The sequence below is a fragment of the Rattus norvegicus genome, chromosome 1 (assembly GCF_021556685.1).
Source record: "Rattus norvegicus strain SHRSP/BbbUtx chromosome 1, alternate assembly SHRSP_T2T, whole genome shotgun sequence".
Classification (NCBI taxonomy): Eukaryota; Metazoa; Chordata; class Mammalia; order Rodentia; family Muridae; genus Rattus; species Rattus norvegicus.
Genome location: NC_141534.1, coordinates 211,772,944 through 211,795,521, shown reverse-complemented (window position 1 = coordinate 211,795,521; position 22,578 = coordinate 211,772,944). Strand labels below are relative to the sequence as shown.

The 22,578-nt window shown below is 52.7% G+C and overlaps 1 protein-coding gene across 5 annotated transcripts in view; it reads left to right on the top strand.

Annotated features, from left to right (window-relative positions):
• The first annotated feature begins 2,590 nt into the window (after positions 1–2,590).
• Positions 2,591–22,578, top strand: part of Osbpl5 (oxysterol binding protein-like 5) — a 54,461-nt gene continuing 34,473 nt past the window's right edge. For 2 of the 5 annotated variants that reach the window (XM_087573561.1, XM_087573584.1), the window contains exon 1: positions 4,199–4,284. Coding sequence is in view for 1 of the 5 variants with exons in the window: in NM_001015024.2 (NP_001015024.2) it covers positions 2,832–2,882 (51 nt within the window). In the remaining 4 variants the exon portion in view is untranslated. 5 annotated transcript variants of the gene reach the window in all.

The following is a 22,578-nucleotide window of genomic DNA, read 5'->3' as shown; positions in this document are numbered from 1 at the left end:
TGGGTATCACTTCCCCACCAATACAAAGGGTGGCCCACCTCGTCACCACCTGTTATTCTCATTCCTGGAAGTGAAGGACCCCCTTCCTCCCCTATACTGGCCCACCAGAAACCAAAGACAGCCCAACTCCATGAAAAATCCCCCTTCCCCTGAGGCCTGTAAAAGGAGAAATCACTCTCCCTTGTGGGCCTGAAAACCTCATCAGAACCCCACAATGCTGTTTATCTGTGGCATTGGGACCTGAATGCTCCTCAGAGCCTCACCATGCTTCTGTCTGTCTGTCTGTCTGTCTTTGGTGTTAGTAAGTCTTTGAATAAAATCTCTTACCAAAAGAACAGTCTACCTCAATGTCACCCTCGAGCATCAAGCTCCAAATCTTTTGACAAGATGCTCTGACATAGAAAACATGTGCCCCTCAATCACCCCAATGAAGACTTAGTACTTCCTGACATCCGTATTTGTATGACCTTCAAAGGACAATGGGGAAACTGAGGCACAAACAGATCAAAACCAGCTGGCTGGGGGGAAGCCACCTGGAACCCTAACTCCATCCTAGACACTGTAGCTCCTCTCCCCATCCCCCACCTTAAACTGGGAACCTCCCTTCCTATCCCGAAGGCCACAGGCTGGGTCTTCGTCAACCTCAGTCTCTCTCCTTTTTGAATATTTATTTTGCTTTGTTTGTTTGTTTTGTTGTTGTTTGAAACAGGATTTCACTGGATAGTCCTGGCTGTCCTGGAGCTCACTGTATAGACCAGGCTGGTCTTGAACTCCTAGAGATCCAACTGCCCCTGCCTCCTGAGTGCTGAGATTTTATTTTACTTTTAGTAGTGTGTGCATGTGTGTGTGTGTGTGTGTGTGTGTGTGTGTGTGTGTGTGTGTGTGTGTTTGTGCTCTTGAGTATACTTGCATGGGAAGACCAGATCTCCTGAAGCTGAAGTTACAGGAGGTTTTGAGCCACCCAATGTGAGCTGAATTCAGGAATTTGGATTCTCTGCAAGAACAACAGGTGCCTTTAACCACTGAGGCATCTCTCTAGCTACCTGACCTTCTCACACAAGACTGGTTAGAGTTCCATTCTTCCATGGAACTATTGGTCACTAATGCCAGGCAGGTGCTCCACCACAAAGCCACATCCCAGTCTCCTGCTGCCATGCTTGTCCCCTGAAGGGACAGATTTTTTTTTTTCCTAAACAAAAATGAGATCAGTGGGCTGGAGAAACAGCTCAGTTGATAAAATGGTGGCCATGCAAGCAGGGGGACCTGAATTTGATCCCCAGAACTCAAGTTTTTTTTAAATAAATAAATAAATAAATAAATAAATAAGTAAGTAAGTAAGTAAATAAATAAATAAATAAATAAATAAGGACAGGCATGGTGGCGCACACTTGTAATCCCTGCATTGGTAAGATTAAAGCAGAGGGCTCTCTGGTGCTTGCTGGCCAACCAGCCTCACCTCATTGGTAAGCTCAAGTCCCAATAAGAGATTCTGCCTCAAAAATCCAAGTAGACAGCACCTGGGGGATCACCCTGGAGTCAACCTGTGGCCTCCATGTCCACACACACAAATAAGCCCATCCTTCCTTTTTCCCAGAATCCCTATCTAGTTCACTTCAGTCAAAATAAAACCAAAATGTGCACATCTGCACAGGCAAGATAAACCTCCCAGCATCCTTGACCTCACCTCATGCCCTTCTCCCAACTTGGCCGCCCTGGCCATCCCATGAACAGAAAGGGCGTAGCCTCCTCAGTCCTGGCACCTGCTGCTTCCACTGCCTGTGCTGCATTGACTTCTGGATGCCAGGAGCTCTCCCTCCCTGCACAGCTGGAGGTGGGGGCTGCTCTCATTATCACGACCTAACATATGAGGGAACCGAGGCATGGAGAGTTGCACAAACTTGCTCAAGGCTTTCCTAGGCATTGGAACGAATCAGTGTTGCCCCTGCCCACACAACCCCTCCTCAGCCCGGCTCCAAGACTCTTTGCCCTTGTCTCCTCCACCTTCTACCACACACATGCCGCTCACTTGACAGTTAAAGAAAAGGTGGTTCACTCAGGAGGACAACTCGGATGTGGCTCAGCTGGTAGAGTGTGTGCCTGGAATGTAGAAGGCCCTGGGTTCTATGCCCGGCACCACGCAAAACCAGGTGTGGTGGCACATACCTGTAATCCCAGCACTTGGGAGGAAGATTGGGAGTTCAGGCTCATCTTCAACTACATACTGAGTTTGAGACCAGCGTGGGCCACATGAGACCCTGTCTAAAACAAAGCAGACAAAGACCCTGCAGGAATGGGGTTCTTCCTGACAGAGCCCTGCTCAGTAGCAGCAAGGTTAGATAGAACCTGTCCTCATTCACAAGATTGCCTTTTTCCAGCCCTGCAAGGACTTCTGGGAAGCCCAGCTCCAGCCATGCACCTGTACCTGAACCACACTGGGACACTTCCCTCAGTCCTCCCTTGGCCATCTGGCACTGGGGCAATCTCATTCAGTCTGTGTTCCTCAGCCCACCCTTCCTGCTGCCATGCATAACCTCGCCCACTGGGCCAGTAATCTGGCTCCTATAATCCATATTCAAACGACACGTGAAGGCAACTTTGCTGAGACCTTGCCCTAGGGGATAGGGGACTTGTTTTCTTCTCCGAGTCCCCCGAGGACTGGCTCTAGCAACTGCTGGTTTACTGGGTTCTAGCAGCCACACCCAGCTTTTTGTCTGAGCTTGGGGCAGACCTATCAGGCAGGCTGGTCTCCGATCTGTGAGGCGGCCTACACTACACACAGTCCTGTTGGAAGGGCAGAGTCACTCCTCAGATCTCAAGAAGGCAGTTCCACTATGGCCCTGAGCATCTTGTCTGAGCAGTTCTGCATCCGAAGGCCTCGCCAGGTGACTGGGTTTGGGCAGGGATGGTCCCAGGGTGAATGGAGAATGAGCCCACCTGACCTTCTTGCCTGTGTACAAGAGGCTGGGACTTGCCCACCAGGTGGAACCCTAGCCCCTGTCTAGCAGGGTAGGCATGACTGAGGCTGAGTTCACAAGAGGTCAACAGACACTGGAAGTTGGCTATTCCAGGTTTCCCCGCCACAGCCCTGCCCAGTGGATTTTAGCAGCAGTGGTTTTCCAGAACCTGGGAGCACACTGCTGCTGGCCACAGCGCCCACTGGGCTCTGCCCACACTGACACTGGGGTTCCTAAGGTTGGAGGTTCTGTTGGGGAAACCTCTACACTCTTCTGTGTCCTACCTGATTCCAGGGATCTGGAGGAGGCAGGCCAAACTCTCTGCTTGGGTGGCCCTTGGGAACTCTGCAGGAAGGACCCTTCCACACACCCCCAAAAAACTCATGTTGAGGGTGGGACTGGAGACCTCTAAGATCAGCCCCTATCTATGAGTGGTATAAAATTAGGAAAGTGTCTTTGAAATACAAGAGGATTGAGGAGTCTGGAAAGTTTTGGGGGAGTGGTAAAGGACGGGAGGACTTGGTTTTCACAACAGTCAGTTTAAAAAAATATTATTTCTGTGCGTGTGTGTGTGTGTGTGTGTGTGTGTGTGTGTGTGTGTGTGTGTGATTTCACATGGGTGTGGGTGCCAGTAGATGCTAAAAGAGCTTGTCAGATCTCCTGGAGCTGGAGTTACAGGTGGCCGTGAGCAGCTTGACCTGGGTGCTGAGAATGGACCCCTGATCCTATGGAAGATCAGAATGTGCTCTTAACCTCTGAGTCATCTCTCCAGCCCCAAGAGTCAGATTCTCAGCCAAGGCATCCTGAAAGAAACGTAGTGGGAATTGTGGATGGTGACCAAGGGGTCCCCGTGTGTAGGATGAGACCAGTGGGGGGGTTGGTTTCCGGGGGTCTTTTTATGTTCTGGAAAGAGAAGGGGCATCGAAAACAGGTATGCTTCTCAAATAGAAGACCCCTCCCAAGATTATCTCTGCTTACCGCCACCCTCCCCTCCTTCGGCTATTTGTGGGGCGGTGTCCCAAGCCCTGGCGCGCAGGTGCCACTGACTTGTGCATACTTAAGGATTCCTATGCCCCGAGCGTGCACCGGGGAGGAGGCTCAGGCTCTGGGCAGGGACTGGGTCCCCAGCGCGCCTCCCCAGCAGCCAATCCGCCCTTGGTCCACCCGGGGTTTTGCGTCCGCCGCGCTCTCCTCCCTCCTCCGCCCTCCGCTCCCTCGCTCCGCCTCGCCTGGATCAGCCCTCTGGTATTTCCTGCTGCTCAGCGACAGCTGAGCCCCTCGCGGGCCCAGCGCGGCCCGGCTCGGCCCAGCATTGAGTGCAACCAGCACGGTAGGAGCTCCGCTGCTGGGGACCGGGAAGGATGGGGCTGGTGGAAGACCGGGGAAGGCCAGGAGGGGACTTAGCAGGCCTGAGAGGCGGCAGGGCCACAGAGCCGGCGTGGGAGTCGGGGAGTCCTAAAAGGGGCTGGTCTGGGGGAGCCCCTGGATGCATCTGAGTAGACCCTGACAGCAGCCCGTATGGGAAACAGCGCCTGACTGGGGAGCCTGAGTGTGTGGGGACTTCTGTGTGGCGGGTGGGGCCCGCGTGTGGGTGCGGCATGCCCAGCCCCGCTTCCCACTTGGTGAAGCTAAAAGGAGTCAGGACTAGGCGAATGGGTGGGAGAGTCTGGCAGCCTCCGACCCTGGGAGTAGAGGGGTCTGTTCCCCTGCCCAGCAATAGCAGGGAAGAGGTCTCTAAGAGGTCCTGTAAGATCTTGGGTCTGAGATCTCAGTTCCCTGGCTTGATTCCCAGGATGGTTCGTCAGGGTCCGCAGAGCAAGTGGCTGCTGACCCACCTTGCCCTTGGACTCTGTCCACCCTTGGCCTCGCATAGGACTGGGCCCCTAAAGAAAGGGAGGGAGCTTGGCATTGTCCTGATGACTTGAGCGGCACTTGAGGATTTCTGCGACCCGGGTGGGGTAGGACCTGAGCCCCTCCCAGCCACAGGTCCAGCTGGCTTTGCCTCCCACCTCAGACATCCTGGCTTTTTAGGTCCAAGTCCCTGATCCCAGTTGTGAGTGACTCCTTAGGGTGTGGGTAGATGCCCCCAACCTAGGGGCAAGGGGGGCTTCTTTACCCCTCACCCACCTTGTGCCAGGCTGGGCCTGGCTTACTAGAACCAGACTTGAACTAGATTTGAATATTTTGTCTTTTGCTCTCCTGGGCTCTCTCCCTGGGACTTGCCACCCACTTGTCTATACTTATAGATTCCTATTTGTGTCTACCTTTGGCTCCAGCCTCTACAAGACACCTTTGTCAGGTCACAGGAGCAGAAGTGTTGGTATCAGGGCCTGGAGAAGTGGGAAAGATCCTAGGGTGGATATTGCACTTTTGAGTCTGTTTTCCGTGTACCCATCATCCATCTGTCTGTCTGTGTCCCTCTTCCCCCCTTCTCCCTCCAACAACAGCCAAGTGGCTGTCTGTCTTTACTACATTTTGCCCCAATATCTTTGCTCAAGCAGCAGCATGGATGGAGGTGGCGGTGCTTACAGAGATTTTGAACTTGGTGGGGTTTTGGAGGAGCGCAGAGGGCTTTGCAGGTGTCAGACAAATCAGGGTGATCTGGATGGCAAGTGGTGACATCTGGCTGTCCCTTTCAGACTCCCGACTGCAGATCTATTGTCTGCCTGCACGTGTGTGGGGCAGCAGAGTAGGGCCTTTTAACACCAGGCCTGGATGCCAAGGAACCAAGTGTTTGCGTCTGTCTGGTTTGCCTCGCCAGGCAGTGTTTAGAGAGGGGTGAAGAAGCATCTGGATGAGGCTACTCCCCCACAGTGCTGTGCCTTGTCTCAGGGAGACTGCTGTGCTGAGGCCCAACCCCAGCAGCAGCACATCCTGGATATCAGAGGGGTTCTCCTTCCCAGCCAAGGGGTGTGAGTCCTTCCAAGCTTGGCTCTGGGCTCTCTGCCGATGCCTAAGGCATCCCTTCCCCCACACCCTGATTGTGTCTGCCATGCTGAAGATGTCCAGGGTCAGTCTCCCTTGTCACCCAGGTTTCTTCCAAGAAGCTCTCTGAGCTACAATAGAGATACGGCTGGCACGAGGGGGTGGGGAGAGTGGGACAGAAGTGGCGCGTGCTGGGGAGTGTTGTGTCTAGGAGCTGTACTGGGGCCTTGAGCCCTCTGGGGTTCAGCCACATGCAAGTAGACACACGCCACCCCTGGCACACTGGTGCTGAGCTTGCTCAAGGTAGTAGGGGTGTGTCCCACCTTCATTCCTATCTATTATTCAAGAAGAGGGTGGGTCAGACCGTGGAGCTGCTCCTTGGAAACAGGCAGGACTCTCAGTGAGGCCTGGGAGCTTGAATTCTGATGCTGAGAAACAAATGACCTCAAGCATGGGGGACTACCGAGTTTGGATGTCTCCCTAGAGACGCTGCAGGCTGTTTGCAGGGCTGGCTATGCAGTGCAGGTGAGCCTCTTCAGCGTTGGGTGGGGCAGGGCCGTGAAGCTGGTCTTTCCTCAGGCTGCCCACTAAAAGCCATACTGCCTGCCCTGGGATGTCCTGTCGCTGCAGAAGGCTGTCATGCAGGGAAACTACCATCCCCTGTGAATCCTCATGTGACTTACTGAGCCTTCAGCTCAAAAATGAAGAACTCCTAACCTGTCCAGATGCCTAAGGGTTTACTGACCACTCCTTAGAGAAGCATTGATAAGGAATTTTGTGTTGGGGTCAAGGACAAAGGCCTCAGGTTTGTCATCGCATTGGGAAGGTCTTTGCATCGAGTTTCCAAGCTTGGGCTCAGGAGCATGCGCACAGAGGTATTGGGTTGCCTTGTTCTGATGTCTAAGCTGAGGGGACTGGCACCAATCATGGCATCAGGGCAGGGGCTGGGATGCTGTTAGGGCAAAACAGAGGCACCAGATTAGAATTCTTTGTCCACTGAAGTAGCTGGGGAACCCTCATACCTTATAAAGAAGGGATGATTCGAGGCAGTCGTGCGGAGGGCTGGCCCACAGAGGGATTCTTACGAGGGCAATGACAGACCTGTGGGATGGGAGGGGCCTGAAACCCATTGAGAAAGGTGGGGGTGAGCCACCTAGTCATGCCTAGGGTCACCCTAGTCGATGTAGCCTTACCAAGATTGTCCAGGTCATTGAGACATAAGAGGAAGCCTTTATGGTTCAAGGCAGGAGCCTGGCTGACCGGTGTAGATTGACCAGTGTAGAAGAGCCTAGAATATACAAAGGCCTTTTATCAAGGCTCAGAGCCACTCAGGCTCTACGCTCAAGCTTTACAGGACTTTCCCAGCCTCCCACCTGCCCAGCTCCTGCCTGGGGCCTCACTGTTCCCAGCTCACAGGCTCTCCCTTCCCATCACACCTACCAGCCAGCAGACAGTGTGCGGCCTTCATACACCTGGACTTAGAGACAGAGCACTTACTCCAAGTCTGAGATGCCAAGGGGTGTGTGTGTGTGGGTGTGTGTGTGTGTGTGTGTGAGAGAGAGAGGGAGAGAGAGAGAGAGAGAGAGAGAGAGAGAGTGTAATCTGACCTTACAGAGCCCTTCTTTTCACCATGGGTCTCTGGGTAAGCTCGTGGTCACAAGGGAGCTGTGTCTGCTCCCTGTCTCCAGCTTTCACCTTGCCCCGTTCCTCACTCCCAGGCACTCATCTGCATGCCTGGTTTTCTTACCCCAAGGCCTTGCACTGGCTGCAATCTCTGTGGCCAGCTTCCCCCCAGATCTGATCATGGCAAACTCCATCTGATCCAGGTTCCACCAAAGGTGTCGCATCTCCCCAGACACCCTCTGTCTCTGTCCTAAAGTGTCTGTTTTAAATTCAATTGCTCTCATGTTTCCTTCTTAACAGTTTGTACCTATATCTGAAATTATCTTGATTTATTTAATTGGATGCCTAAATATTCAGAGAACAGTTGGGCCAGAGGCATCCCGTGAGAGGATACTGTCACATGCAAGAGGGTCGCATCATTGTCTGTTGTCTGAATGTGAGTGCTAGGCTCACTCCCCAGGGCCTGGCCCACAGTCAGCCTTCAGTACTTGTGTGAGGTTAGAAGGGAAATCCCCAGAAGTGGCAGGTCTGAAGCCAGCTGCTCATCCTGCCTTTTCCTCCCGTGCCTTCCCAGCATCAGGAGGTCGGAGACCTACTATGGTATTGTATGTGACTCTTGCCTCTCAGCCTCCAACCTCTGAATTCGGAATGATTCCTGCAGATCGGACTTGGAGCAGAAGACATCTGTATCTTTATGTGGTGTGTGCAGGTGGCCTTTGCCCCTCCCTCAAAGCTAGACAGAAGGAAGAGTTAACTCATTGGGGTTCATAACTTAAGTAGAGACATAAGAGATCTCCTGCCCACAGCCTGCTGGCCTGGTGTGGAGTCACCTTACCTGGTCAAAGGCCTGGGGAGTTTGGAAACCTGTAAAGTGACAGAACGATCTCTCCAGGGCTCAGTGGGCACACAGAGTGCCTGCATAGAAGGAAGCCAGGCCTCCAGGACCTGGCAGGAACAATGCAGAGAGGGTTTGATGACCTATACCTTTTCCCTTCTGCCCAGGGGCAGGTTCTCACAGCCAACCTGGGAGAACATGAATAGGACTACAGGCAGTGCCACACGGGCAGTGATGCTGTGGGGATCCCGCACATTCCCTGGGTGCGTTCAGTGTGGAGAGTTCAGGTCCCTTAAGAGAGAATCAGGTCTGGGAAGTGGTCTCCACCCACAGGCTAAGGTGGCTCCTGTCTGAACCCTGACTTCTGCCTTCTTTTTCAGGGTAGGAAGGAAGCCACCTCCCAGATTCTGGTCCATAGATCACAGCCAGTGCTGCTCCCCCAAGTACAGAGGTAGAGGAGCCTGGGGCTGATCACTAGGCACAGGGCATGGGGAGAAGGCAGACTAGGTTTCTGGTGTATAGGACAAACTTTGTGCTCAGCTGTATCAGAAAGTCACCTCCGTTCAGGGGTTCAGCCTGTGGGGCAAGGACTGGCGTAACATTTGTGTTCCTTGTTCTGGAAGGGTGAGTCAGGACAGTGAGGGGCTGCTCAGCTCTGGACCACTCCGGCTCCTCCAACCAGCCACAATCCCAGATGCCAGAACCACCCAAGTCAGTCAGATCCCGGTACCATTCCTGGGCTCTGAGACTCACAGGGGCCTGGGTGGGACGAGCGAATGGAAACGCCTGGCCGTGGGAACCTTACAGAAACAGTGTACCCCAAGTGTTCTGCCACGATGGTCCTTTGTCTTCAAGTTGCCTGTCCTTGTGTGTATCTCTGGACTCAAGGGAAGTCCCTTTACAGCTCCCTCTCTGCTTATGACCTTAGCCTCAGTCTCAGCTGTCCTGAGCTGTCTGTGTGGGTGGTGGACACCCAACCTGTGAAAGGCAGTGATTCCGTGGGAGGCGCTTGTTTGGACACCAGTGTCTAGGGAATGCCTGCCATCACCTACAGGTCCAGAGAGACCCCTTGATCCAAGGGCTAGAGAACTGCGATGTCTCTTATCTCTGACCCCCATTTGCCTACCAGTCAGCCCTTCCAGACCTTTCATTAGCCCAGGCATGGGTACCAGGGCTGGTGTTCAGTCTCCAAGATGACAGGCAGGGATGGTGGCAGTTCCCAGGCCATTCTGGCCTTGGGAGCATGCCCTGTCCCCTGGGAAGAGTTGGCTGTGGGAAGGGCCTGGCAGTTCTGAGTCCCATAGTTCTACATGCGTGATCCTGAGCCCTGTTTCTCCAGCCCTTCCCAGGCTTCCCTGGGTAAATCCGGGTTGCTGATGCCCCAGCTCTCATTTAATAGGAAGGCAAGGTTACCTTCACCCAGCATCAAGTTCTCTATTCTTAAGATTCCTTTACCTGACTTGACCCCTAACCAGCAGATCCAGGGACTCCTGTAAGCACATGATGTCCAGGCAAGAACTTCTTCAAGCAGAGGTTCTCCACAGAGCAGCGCGCGCGCGCACACACACACACACACACACACACACACACACACACACACACACACACACACACTGCTCCTTATGCCACTCTCTCATTAGTGCCACATCATGTTTTATGCACAGAAGTTTCTGTTTATTCTAAAGAGTTTGAAAGCTGCTCCCTACTCCTTCCTCCCACCGACTCTCACACACCGGCACAGACAGATGCATATTCAGTGTCACTCAGAACTCGAGTCTGGCTTCCGCAGCCTTCTGTGGCTTCCTCATGGCCAATGTACCTGCCACTGGAGACAAAGCCCACCTTCCCATAGCCCCATCCCACTGTCCTGCAGCCCTGGACCAGGACAGAAGCAGCTGTGAAAAGCAGGTACCAGCACGATGAACAAACCTTTACCTGATGCCCTGTGGCATCCTTTGACCTCTGTGAGCAGAGGGACAGAGCAGCCAGCTTTGAAGGGAGCCCTCACCCACTGTGGCGCTCTGCTATGCTGGGTTTCCACTTTGGGCCTGGCACCTGCAGGAAAGCGTGGGCCCCAGCTGCTGAGAAGCCTAGATTCTGCCTCTGAATAGCAACAGAATGACAAGTCCCTGGAAAGCAGGTCCCCAAAGGGCAGGCGAGGCTGCTAGGAAGAGGAGGGCATTTCGGCTACATATTGATAGGGAGTTTGGGATGTAAAGAGGCTGTTGCTTTGACCCAGAAATCCAACCCCAGCATGTTAACCCAAGGGTGACGCTGCTTGGAGCAGGGGTTGGGTGCTGGTCTCATCTCAGTAGCCACTGTTAGTCATTGCTGGTGGCCAGGCAGGTAAGCTATTGTAGAGGCTCTTTGGGGACAGAGGACTTCCCATGACGGACACCCTAGGGGACGTATTGGTTGCACAGCTTGGGTGGGCTGCTTAAGAGTGTCTGTCAACTAGTCCAGCTTCCATGAATCTAGGTAGTCAGACGCACATCCTTGCTGTCCTTTCTTCCCTGTATCCCAGCGGGCTCTCTCCCAATTCAAACCCTCCCTGACGGCGTCCACCATTGCCAGTGCCCACCTTCCCAAGAGACCTTAACCTGGGCAGCCTGGGCCACTTTTCCTGTAGTCTCAACTGAAGTTGTGGTCCTTTGTGGCCAGGGGCACAGCCATCTTCACCCCAATTCCTTCAGTATGACTCGAGGCAGCTAGTGCTGGAGGCCATGTGGCTATTTAACCAGCCTGAGCACCAGCCTAGCTCTGTGGACCTGCCCTGTACATGGCACTGGTTTAGCTAGACTTCTTGCTGCCTGCATCCCTCTGTCCTCTCAGATGTCCAGCCCTGGATGAAAAGCTTGTCCCTGTCTCTGTCTGGGACATTGACCCGGTGTTCCCAACAGGTGAGTAGTAGATTCAAGAGGTTTGGGGTGGGCTTAGCACTCAATCTCTGGGCACCCACATCAGTGGAGGCTAGCCTGTTTCTTCAGGGTGGCCCATCACTAGTCTAACTTAATAGTTCATTCCTTTCTTTTATTTTGTTTTTATGGTTTTGGGTTTTTTTTGGGGGGGGTTGTTTGTTTGTTTGTTTGTTTTGAGACAGGGTCTCATTATTACATGTCCTGGCTGGCCTGGAACTCCCTGTTTAGACCAGGTTGGTCCTGAAGTCTTAGGGTGCTGCTTGCCTCAGCCATTTGGTTTCTAGGATTAACCACCACACCCGGCCCTTTCCTTCTTTTAAAAAAAAAAAAACAAAACAAAACAAACTTTTCGAGGGGAGGGGAGGGAAACATGCTATAGTGTCTGAGGACATGAGGATAGCTTGTGAGAGAAGATTCTTTCCTTCTACCATGTAAATTCTGGAATTTAATTCAGGTCATGAGGCCTGCTGGCAAGTGCCTTTCTTTACCAAGTGAGCCATCTCATAGTCCCCGGCCCCCTCATCCCTCTTTCAGATGTGTCAAACCTGTGGCCTGTGCACCTCGTAGGATGAGGAGTGTAATGGATATAGCCCAAGACAAAAGCTCAAAGTTTATTAAAGCATTGTGTTTGGATTGGGGCATGAGCTTGGCTTCTGCTATTGTTTCTGTTTGTTTTGTTCTTGTAATTCGATTGTGTTGTTGTCCAGTGTGAACTTTGTCGATGACGATGTCCTATCCTAATGTCGAAAGTTAGACACACCTACCCAGTGGGCTAGGATCTCCCTGCTGCTGGTCCCAACTTCCTTCTGTCCAAGCTTAGAGGAGCCCACTCCTCTCTCTAGCCAGTAAGTGTCCCATGGTTGCTGGGTGACATGTCTATGCCGTTTAGGTGTCTTGCTGAGCACTGAGGCATATAGACTCTGGATCATTAGCCATGAAGCTCCCACCCCGAGTGACCCTGAGTGTCCAGACCTCAGTTTCTCTTATTCATCTGTGAAATGGGCTGTCATGTTGCCAGGCTTGTGGGGATGCTGAGATGGTGAGAGCATGAACTAGGTCTGCTGTGAGTGCAGGACTGGACCAGGACACAGCTTTATTTAGAGATGACATGGGTTCTCAGAATGGGGAGAAGCACTTCCTTTCATTAATAAAAACATCGATTAATAATTAAACACCGTGAAAGCTTTAAACACAGAAACCACATAAACTAGTCGAAGCCATGCCAGCCTCGAGAGTCAGAGTGTGCCAGCTTTCTCGAGGCATCCATGTTTGTCTGTATTTGCTTCAGGTTGGTTCTGAGAGATCAGTCATGCTGCCGAGGGAGAAAGAAAGGTCCTGGTACAGTTCTTCAGCTACAGCACCTTACTGTAGCTCCAGGGTGTCCTTGTCGACATTCCCAGGCATCCTTTTGGTGCCTTTGCTGTTGGATGATGGACCTTCATGAGCAGACACCGTTCTCTGGCTCCAGTTACGCGTGGTCCATTCTCAATCTGTTGTTGTTTTGTTGGTCTTGGCTGTTGGGAGACAGGGTCTCACTCTGGAGCCCAGGCTGCCTTGGAACTCACTGCAACCCTCCTGCCTCAGCCTCCAGAGTGCCGTGGTTTCATTCTGCTCACCCCTTCCTTCAGCTCGTGTCTCAGAGACTGCAGATAGGGCTGCACTGCCTGGGCAGCTGGCCTCTGCTCTGTGGTTACAGAGCGTCCTGTTTCCCTTGCTTTGTGTGGAAATGGTTAGTTTGCTTCCATTCTCTCGGGCTGGAATACTGTGCCCAGGTATCCTTGGGTGCATCTTCTAAGAGATGGGTGGTTAAGGGGTGCCCATCACTGTTGAATTGGGATGTGGTTGCATCTCAGCTGGAGTGCGTCCCTGACACTCCTGGCCTGGGATCTCTACCTACCACACGCATTCATCTACTGTTGGAGAAGACCCCGATTCTTCCTATCCATTAGAAGGGAGGATTAGAGGGAGTGTGGTCCCCCCCATCCCCAGCTTGTAGAAAAAGAGGCTTGTCCCCACCTCAGATGCTCACCAGGCCTTCAGCATTTCCAATTGGCCAATACAGCTTGTCAATTAAAACCCAAAAACGTAGCCTGACCTTCCCCGAGGCCCTGAGAATCCAGAAAGGTAGAGTCTGGCTGATGGGCTGCAGGCTCTCCATGGAGCCGATGATAGCACAGGGCCCACTGTTGCCTGAGGTGCCAGATTGCCTTGCATGTGTGTCTGATGTGATCACAGCCTTCTGTACCCATAAACACATGCCAGTTTTGTCAGCATTTACCTGTTCAAACTGTGGCTGTTTTCTGTCTGCCCAGAAAGCCCAGGTTCGGCTGGCCATGGGTCAAGCTTTAAACGAGCATGGAGACCCAAGCACTGACCACTCGGGGCTCACACTGGAAGAGTGAACAGGAAGTCTGTTGGACAGGTTGTCCTGTGTACAGAGCAGGCAAGGCTCCTCAGTCGTGTCCTGCCACTCACTGGTCATTTCTACCTTAGGGCTGCCTGCCTCCTGTCAACCATAGATTCCCAGGCCAGAATCCACAAGCTAGAGGGCAATTAGTGCTCTGCCTTTCCTGAGTACTTTCTGCCTCCACTCTGTGAGGAGATCATGTGCCTCTAAGGCCCATCCTCCTGCCTTTCACTGGCGATGAGAGGACTGGGGTCTTCCCTGGGTCCTCTGTGCCTTCTCTGTAGACCCTGGTAGAGTGCCCTAGGCACCCTTGGGTTTTTGAGGCTCCCTCAGTCCCTGTCACTCCGGCGAATGCTGCAGATAAAGAAGGAGAGAGACACCCCAGGATTCCCTGCTGCCAGAGCCTGTGCCCTCAGAAGCTCAGCCCAGAGCTCCAGTGCAATGTAAGGGGAAAGACTCCTCCCAGGCAGCCTTGGTGGACAACGGCCCATCCCTTGTGGCCTGGACACGTGGATCACTGGGGAATTTTCCCAGCTTGCGCCTGTGTGACCCAGCAGCCGGAGCTTTTCCGTTGGTGTAAACTTCAGTGTAATGAATGACCGCACACAAATAACCCCCCTCACCCCATGCGTTATTTTTAACCTGTGTCTGTTTTCCCATTTATTTGCAAACCTCGCCTATTTGGGGAACAGACTGTGTATCTCCAGCAGGCGCCTGTGCCCACGGACAGCGGTCATTCATCGTCCCTGGCCTCATCCCACTGAGGGTGCTGCTGTTTGTCCTCAGCCGTAGTGGATCTTAGGAGCCTCTGCAAGCCACTGGGGCTTCTGCCCAGATCACACTGATAATCTTACTGGGATCCAAGCTTTGAACTCTGTTCCGTGATCAGCGGAAGCAGATATAAAGGCACCATGGACTCAGCCCCTCGAAACCTTAAGGTGCACATGGGGCATAGTCCTCTTCCTCCAGGTGTGGTGGCGCAAGCCTTCGATCCCAGCACTCAAGAGGCAAAGGCAGGCAGGTGAGTCTAAGGCCAGCTTGGTCTACATATCCAGTTCAAAGCCAGCCAGGGCTAGCTACATAATGAAACCCTGCCTCACAAAGAAAAGAAATAAAGACATGACCTATTTCCTGTGACTAGGGTCATTTCGTAGGCCATTTGGCCCATTTTTTAAAATTTTTTTTACTTTTTTTTTTCTTGAGAGAGGGTCCCAGGTAGCCCAGATTGGTCTCCAACTTACTAGACAGCTAAAGATGGCCACTAACTGAGTTCTGGAATTGCAGGCCGATTCCACCTCACTTGGATTATGAGGTGCTAGTGATGGGACCCAGGGCTTCATGCATGTCAGGAGAGGACTCTACCACATCCCGAACCCTCTGCTCATGCCCTCTTCACAGATGAGGCTCAGAGGTGACAAGGGCTTCCTCAGGTCACCACTGCATACAAGTCTGGGGTTAGAACCAGCACACAAAGTGATACTCGTGCCATAAACCGAGGTCTAAGGAAATGGCACAGTGTTCTAGGATTGAGTCTGTGCTGCCGCTAAACTCCAAACTCCTTAAACTTCCTGTGGGAGGGGCTATCCCACTGTTGCCTGGGGAAACAGAGAAGTGGTAGTGTTAGAAATGTGTGCAAGACTTGAGAGCTCGTTTGAAGGTTCTAGCAGCCTGCGATCCATCCTTCTCTATTCAGGAAAGGTTGTCCTCTTGGATTGAGCACTGCAGCTTCCTGAGGGACACACGTAGAGCCATTGGGGGGGGGGATATCTGGAACATCTGTCTAGCTGGCCAAATCAGCTGAACCCTGGCAATCAATGGGGTGACAGATGTTGGAGAGATGGTTTGGTGATCAAGAGAGCTAACTGCTCTTGCAGAAGATTTGGGTTCCATTCACAACACCCACTTAGCGGTTCACAACATTCCACAACTCTAACTCCAGTTCCAGGGATTCTGACACCCTTTTCTGACCTCCACATGCACCAGGCATGCATGTGGTACACATACATGCAGGCACAACAGTCAACACACAAAACGTTTAAAAATTAAGAAACACAAGCAAGCCAATCATGTTCTAACAGGTGTCAGCAGGAAGCCCTGGGATTTCTCAGTGGGGAGCAAGACCCCAAAGCAGCCTTGGCTACTTCCAAACCTTGTCCTTCCTATGGTCAAGACTTAGCATCACGTTCATTATCAGAATCCAGTAGGAGCCATTGTGGCTAGGGACTATGGCCCCTGTTTAGCAGATACCCTTCCTGGTATATAACAGATTTCCTGGGGTCCGGTCTAAGAGAGCTTCCCTGCCTCTCCAAGGCAGAAAGAGTTCTGAGACAAGCAGTATGGATAAAGAGCCACAGTGTTGAGATGGCTGGGCCAAATGAGGAGCCTTGGAGGAGTGCGGCTGAGCACTGTGTGTTAACCTGAGAAGACCACAGGTTACTACTGAGTCCTGTTCAATGGCCCAATTACTTAGGTCTCACTATCTAGCCCAGGCTAGCCTCGAACTCACGATCCTCCTGCCTCTGCTTCGCAAGTACAAGTGAGTGCCCTTATGCCTGGTAGTATCTGCTATGCCACATGGCTAACTAAATCACATTCAGGAACAGAAAGCCTGCCTCTGTTGTAGCCACTGAATATTTTACTGTCTGTTTTTAGTTTGTAATTTTTCGAGAGTTGGAGTTTGTTTGTTACTGTGTAGTCCAGGCTGGGCCCAACCACTTCTGAGTGCTGGTGCGGTCTCCTGACCAGAGCTCAACCACCATGGGCTTTGCCAGGACCACTGTCTCTAACAGATAGAGGGGAAAGCAAGTTTGGAGGTCTGAGAGCCAGACCCTTTTTCCTGGACAGCATCAAGAGACCAAAAGAGCATCAAGAACATCTCATTCTTCCCTGACAGGTCTGGGTGAGACCACCCAAACTGCCAGTGTCATCAGGAAACACAGGTGACAGGGGTTCATCTAGTCCGTCAGGGAGCAAAGCAGGGGCTTCAGGGGAAGGTTCTGGGAGTTCTGAGTGTGAGTCTTTCCCCAGGAGCAGGCAGAGGGCCTAGGAGCTGGCCAGGGGCCCTGCCCGTGGGGTCTGGGGGAAAACAGTCTGCATCCCAACTGCTAGGTGCTCAGCCATCTCAGTGTGCGACACTGCCTGAGACCAGTTCCACTCTTGGGCATGGGATGGCACCTGCAGCATCCCTAGAAGCTCTCTGAGGAGCTTGCTTTCCCTCCGGGATTCTGCCAGGCAGGCGTGCAGCAGTGGGTTAAAGAGGAACAGGAGCATCGGGTTAGTACTGGGTAGGGAGTCAGGATGAGAACTCACCTCCAGCCCCCTGTTCTTTGTGTGGAGAGGATGGGGGCTCTTTGGGGGCCCGTGAGATGGGACAGGCCATACAGCTGGGTTTACATGCAGCAGTAGGTCACCTTGCACAGCAGTGGCTTTCAAAGATTTATTTATTTATTATATATAAGTACACTGTAGCTGTCTTCAGATACACCAGAAGAGGGCATCAGATCTCTTTACAGATGGTTGTGAGCCACCATGTGGATGCTGGGAATTGAACTCATGACCTCTGGAAGAGCAGTCGGGTGCTCTTAACCGCTGAGCCATCTCTCCAGCCCACAGCAGTGGCTTTCTAAGGCCTTTGTGTGGCTGAGAGCAGAGGTTTCTAACGCCACATACGTGGGTGGAGACCACCCACTCCCTTTGGTCATGGTCCCCCACCTGGTATGTTGCCATCCTGGGCCACCACTACAGAGGACTAGATGCTGGGCATCAAGACAACAGAATCCCTTCTTGTGTAGTCTTTCCTTAGGCTGGAGATGAGAGCAGGCTGCTTCTGTGGACCGCCAGGGAGTGGCCTTTCTACTTCCTTAGCTTCTGGAGACCCAGGCTCTCTAACCTGTGGCCACAACCCTCTAGACTCTTCCACATCTTTACATCACTCTCTACAGGACAAATGTGTCTGTATTTCTGTCCTATCTCTAATAGGACCCCAGGCCTTCTGGTGACCTGCCAACCCAAAGACGCCATGCTCTTATTTTAGCTTACTTTTTTGGTTTTTCGAGACAAGGATTTCTCTGTGTAGCTCTGGCTATCCCGGAACTCACTCTGTAGACCAGGCTGGCCTTGAACTCAGAGAGCTACCTGCCTTTGCCTCCCAAGTGCTGGGATTAAAGGCACGTGCCACTACTGCCTGACACCATACTCTTGATTAGGACTTAGATGTATGTTTTCGAGAGACAATGGTCAGGAACTCCCGAGACTCTGGGGGAGATGAACTAAGAGCCAATTGGGCTTACCCAGTTGAAGGAATCGGCAGAGAAAGGAGTGGGTAATGCTGCAGAAGCTGCTCGTAGCTGCAATCAGTCCTGTTGGCCCTTAGACTGGGGGCTGGGAGGGAATGAAGGCTCAAAGGAGCAAGACCTAGGCTGCCCAGGCACTGGGTAAGGAGCTGGAAAGGAGGGCTGGTGTGACTGATGGGGAGATGCCCCCAGGAGGGGAGGGAGCCTGAGGGATCTTGTACCTCACCTTGCTAGGCACAGGGTCTCAGTATCTCACGCTATCTTGCCTTAGAGACCTGAGCTCCCTCGTCCCTTCTGGCCCACTCTTGTGTGTTAAGTGTTAAGCAAATGCTGCATGTGCCTGGATCACTCTTTGTCCATCCTGGGCCCCTCTTGAGATCTGGAATACTTAGTCTAGTCCTCTGCCCCAGAGGACAACCTGGAAGGGAACAGCAGCCATTGCGTCAGCATGTTGCATGTGCCTGGATCACTCTTTGTCCATCCTGGGCCCCTCTTGAGATCTGGAATACTTAGTCTAGTCCTCTGCCCCAGAGGACAACCTGGAAGGGAACAGCAGCCATTGCGTCAGCATGTTTACTTGGGGACAGAAAAGCAGTCTTCGAAAAGCCCTTGTCCAAACAAGGAAACTCAAACTGCACTGTCTGCTCCCTGAGGACCCAGGACTCTACTCCTGAGACCAGGTCTTCACTGGCTTTCTGTGGGGGAAGCTACTTCAATTGCCTCTCACAGCCATGCAGCGCCCCCTGCCCTGCCACAGCAGCAGAGCCCTCTAGCAGGGGACCACCACCCTGAGAAAGAAGCAGAAGCTTATGGCTCAGGTGCCTGGACACCTCTGACCTGATGCACATACATAGGCTTGTGTGTCCGATTGCATGTGGGGTGTGTGTGTGTGTGTGTGTGTGTGTGTGTGTGTGTGTGTGTGTTTGTATGTGTGTACATTTGCATGTGGGGTGTGTGTTTGTGTATGTTTGTGTGTGTGTGTGTTTGTATGTGTGTACATTTGCATGTGGGGTTTGTGTGTGTGTGTATGTTTGTGTGGGGGGGGGTGGGGGGTAATGACAGTGGGAGAGAGGGTAAAAGAGAGGAAGCAGGAAACAAGGACCTTGTGCTACCGTACAGAGCTAAGCAGTAATAACCACAGCTGCCCTGTAGGCTCCCAGTTGCCTGGCACCAAAGTGAGGTTCTGGCCATCTCTTGATAGTCGTTGGGAGACAGATTGTTTGATGATCAAAGGCAGCTAGACCAGGCACAGGAGGCTATCTGTCCTGGAGCATACCTTTATTCTAGGGTGGGGCCTCCAGAGCCAGAGAAAGGACACAGCTCTATCCCTTTGTTTATACAGTGGGCATCCTGGCAGCGCCTGCTATTCGTAACCCTAGGAACAAATGAAGGCCTATGAGCCTAGGTTAGCCATGCACCTTTAATGGACTAGTCCCATGCTGCTGCTGCTGCTGCTGCTGCTGCTCTAACTGCTGTAGCTGCTGCTGCTGTAACTGCTGTGGCTGTTGTTGCTGCTGCTGCTCCTGCTGCTGCGTGCCTGCTGGGGCTGCCGGGGCCGCTTGCTACTTGTTCTCTGGGCTGGTCCCAAGCCCTGAAAAGCCTATGCCTGCTGGATTGTGGAGGCTGGAGGAGTGGAGCTGTTGGTAGTATCATTTCAGGGTAGACATGCAAAGACGGACCTTGGGCATAGGTGCCCCGAGACCCTGACTCTGCTACATTTAGGCCTCAAAAGCCTTTAGCAGAGCAAGCCCAGGCCTGGTCTAGGTAAGGTGAAGTTGGCATAATAGTGGAAGCAAAGAAAATGTGGACCTTGGCAGTAGGAACTCAGGCTGTATCTCCTTCTGTACCCTCTGGCCATGAGCTCCTCTTACCCTGTTCTTCCATAGTTCCTGGTGCCTGGGAAGGTGCTTTCACTTGGATAGGGCCTTTCCATGTGTAAATGAGGGTCTCTGTAAGAAGTCTGCCATGGAGAACCAATGAGTCATACAGGAGATGCAGCCACAAGTCAGGAGGTGCCTGGGGTGCCCAGAAGGTATAGGGGCAAGGCAGATCCCTCTCCTGGAGTCCTTGGGGTCATTGTGATTCAGCTGGCACATTGATTTTGGACTTGGGGCCTCTACACTCATGAGCAAATAAACCTTTAAGCCATTGTCTGTGTTTCTTTGTCAAAACTATCCTGGGGAAAGAATGCATCTCCTCTTGGGGGAAGCTGATGTCAAGACTGAGGAAGCCCCCCCCCCAGACTATTTATTTCCATCAGTAGAAGGCTGGGGTCCTGGTTGCAGTGTGCCTGGAAGGCTTCAGTTCCTGAGGAGGAGGTCTCCAAAGGCAAGGGAAAGGAAGGAATAGTGTATCAGACTTCATCTGCATCTGGGGTTGGGAGCTTGAGCAGGTGGTGTGAGCAGGAACCCATCACAGTCTCCACAACACAGCCTGCACATGCTTGCCGCATCTCCCCTCTGCGTCTCCCCGCTGCGTGTCCCTTTCTCTTGTCACCTGTCGCCTGCTGCTCACGGGGCCTGTGGCTGTGCTTCTGGTTTAGAACTTGTCGTCGCAGAGTGTGACCAGCATGTCAGTGTACAGATCCAAATTTAGGCCTGGGAATGTCAAGGACAAGCCAAGCTTTCTCACCTCTCCTTTGGAACTGTTTCTTAGCCCTGATGGCTGTGGGGACTTGGGACAACCAGAGGGAGGTCTCTGGACCCATCTGTGTCTCAGTACTAGTGGCCTGGCCTAGCAGCCATGGCTGGGAACTGGGTGTCCCTTGTGGTTTCCTAGGTACCCTGAGACAGGTGGTGGGATGACCAGAGGTGTGTTCTTGTGATGAGGAGGAAGCAATCTTTGCTCTGATCCATATTAGTAATGGGAGTAGGGGTGGAGTTCTTTGGAAGGGGTTGCCGTAAGACTTCTGGTGCGTTCTGACAAGGAAGAAGAGGAGAGGACAAGACTGGGCTAAAGATGGAGAAAGAGCTGCTACACAGTGGTCTCTGGAGCCCCTGCCAGATAGCATGCCGAGCCCTCCATGGAGATAGTCCAGAGTGGACATGTTCTCTGGTCAGTCCACTCTTCTACCTGAAAAGCCATGTACCCCGCTATGTCCTGTGGGCCTTTGGGGCTGGGGAATGGGTTTAGGCGCCTATGAATAGAGAAACCGGAACCAAGGCCCACAGGCTGGTCACCCCTCACACAAACACTGTTCCTGCCTTGGTAGGGTGTGGTGGAGCAATGGCACCCGGTAGTACTGGGCCCCACCCACCTGTCAGAACTGCCTGTAACTCTCACTGTAGCTTCACCTGACTGACAGAACCAGTTTCTCCACAAATCACAGGGAAGGGCCAGCTAAGGTACTAACCACAGCATAATACAGTATGGTGTCGAATTGTCACAGCTACTTATCCACAAGGGCCCCTGAGGGAGTCACCCTCCTGTAGCCACTCTCCTGCACTCGCAAGCCCACGAGGCTGCCAGTTAGTAACTGGGACAGTAAGAAGAACTGAGGACTGAGGCCACAGCCTTGTGAGACCCTGGCCTCGGGTGAGTGCAGGAGGTAGGGCTAGCAGGGCAGGTTGCTCCCATCTCTGAATCAAACTAGGAATCAGTTGGCTTCAGTTTCCCTGTTTCCAGTTTCACCATCTATAAAATGGAAAGGAGCTAAGAGCCTAGGGTGAAGACTTCGGGAGGGATGTAGGTGGGGAAACTAGGCAGTGAATGGGGAGGGGTCCTGGGGCAGATCAGGACAAGGAGAGCAGTGGGCCCCCGGTCCTGCACCTCTTGGGCTATCCTGTTCTGGTGCTCCTCACAGACCCTGGCAGTCACTGTAGGGCGTGGCTGAGTCAGTAAGGCCTGCCCCACATGGGCCAGCCACATGATCCTGTGTGATTCAGTGGTGGCTCGTGCCTTAGATACCATCTCTGTTAAGTGAGAGAAGTCAGAAGAGAGTCCTAGGAGCCTGTGGACCCCTTTCTTCTTCTCGTCCCCACCCCCATTTTATGTGTTGTACAGACATGTGCATATAAGATCTTTCCTATGTTGTGGGTACATGTGACTGTGTACACGTGTGCACTTACATGTGGAAGCCTGAGGTTGATGTCAGGAATCACCCTTGACTGTTCTTCTACCTGGTTTTTGAGGGAGGGTCTCAATCAAACCCAGAGTTCGTAGGTATGGCTAGGCTCCAGCTTGCCGTGTGATCCCCCTACCTCTGCTTCCTGAGGCTGGGGTTATAGGTGGGCACATGTTCACCTGGCTTTTACATGGGTTTCTGGGGGCCCGAACTCTAGTCCTCATGTTTGCTCGTGACTACTCTAACTCCTGGGCCATCTATAAATCTCCAGGGTCTTTATTGCTTCAAGTACCCAGGATCCTGCTGGCCCTAGGCTGTGGAGAGGCAGAGAAAAGGGGAAGGGCCTGCTGCCTGCTTGGCATCTGCCATATTCAGCAAGCAGGGGCAGGAACGCAGGGGTGGCTCCCGAGAGAGCTGTTGATGAGACTGAACCTGCCAAACCTAGACACCCAGAGACAGGTTGCCTCGTAGGCAGCTCACTTCTCACGGCGTCACCCTCTCCCCTTGCCAACCTGAGCTTCGGTGAGACTCCCTGGTCCTGTGTCCACTGGTAAGAATGAC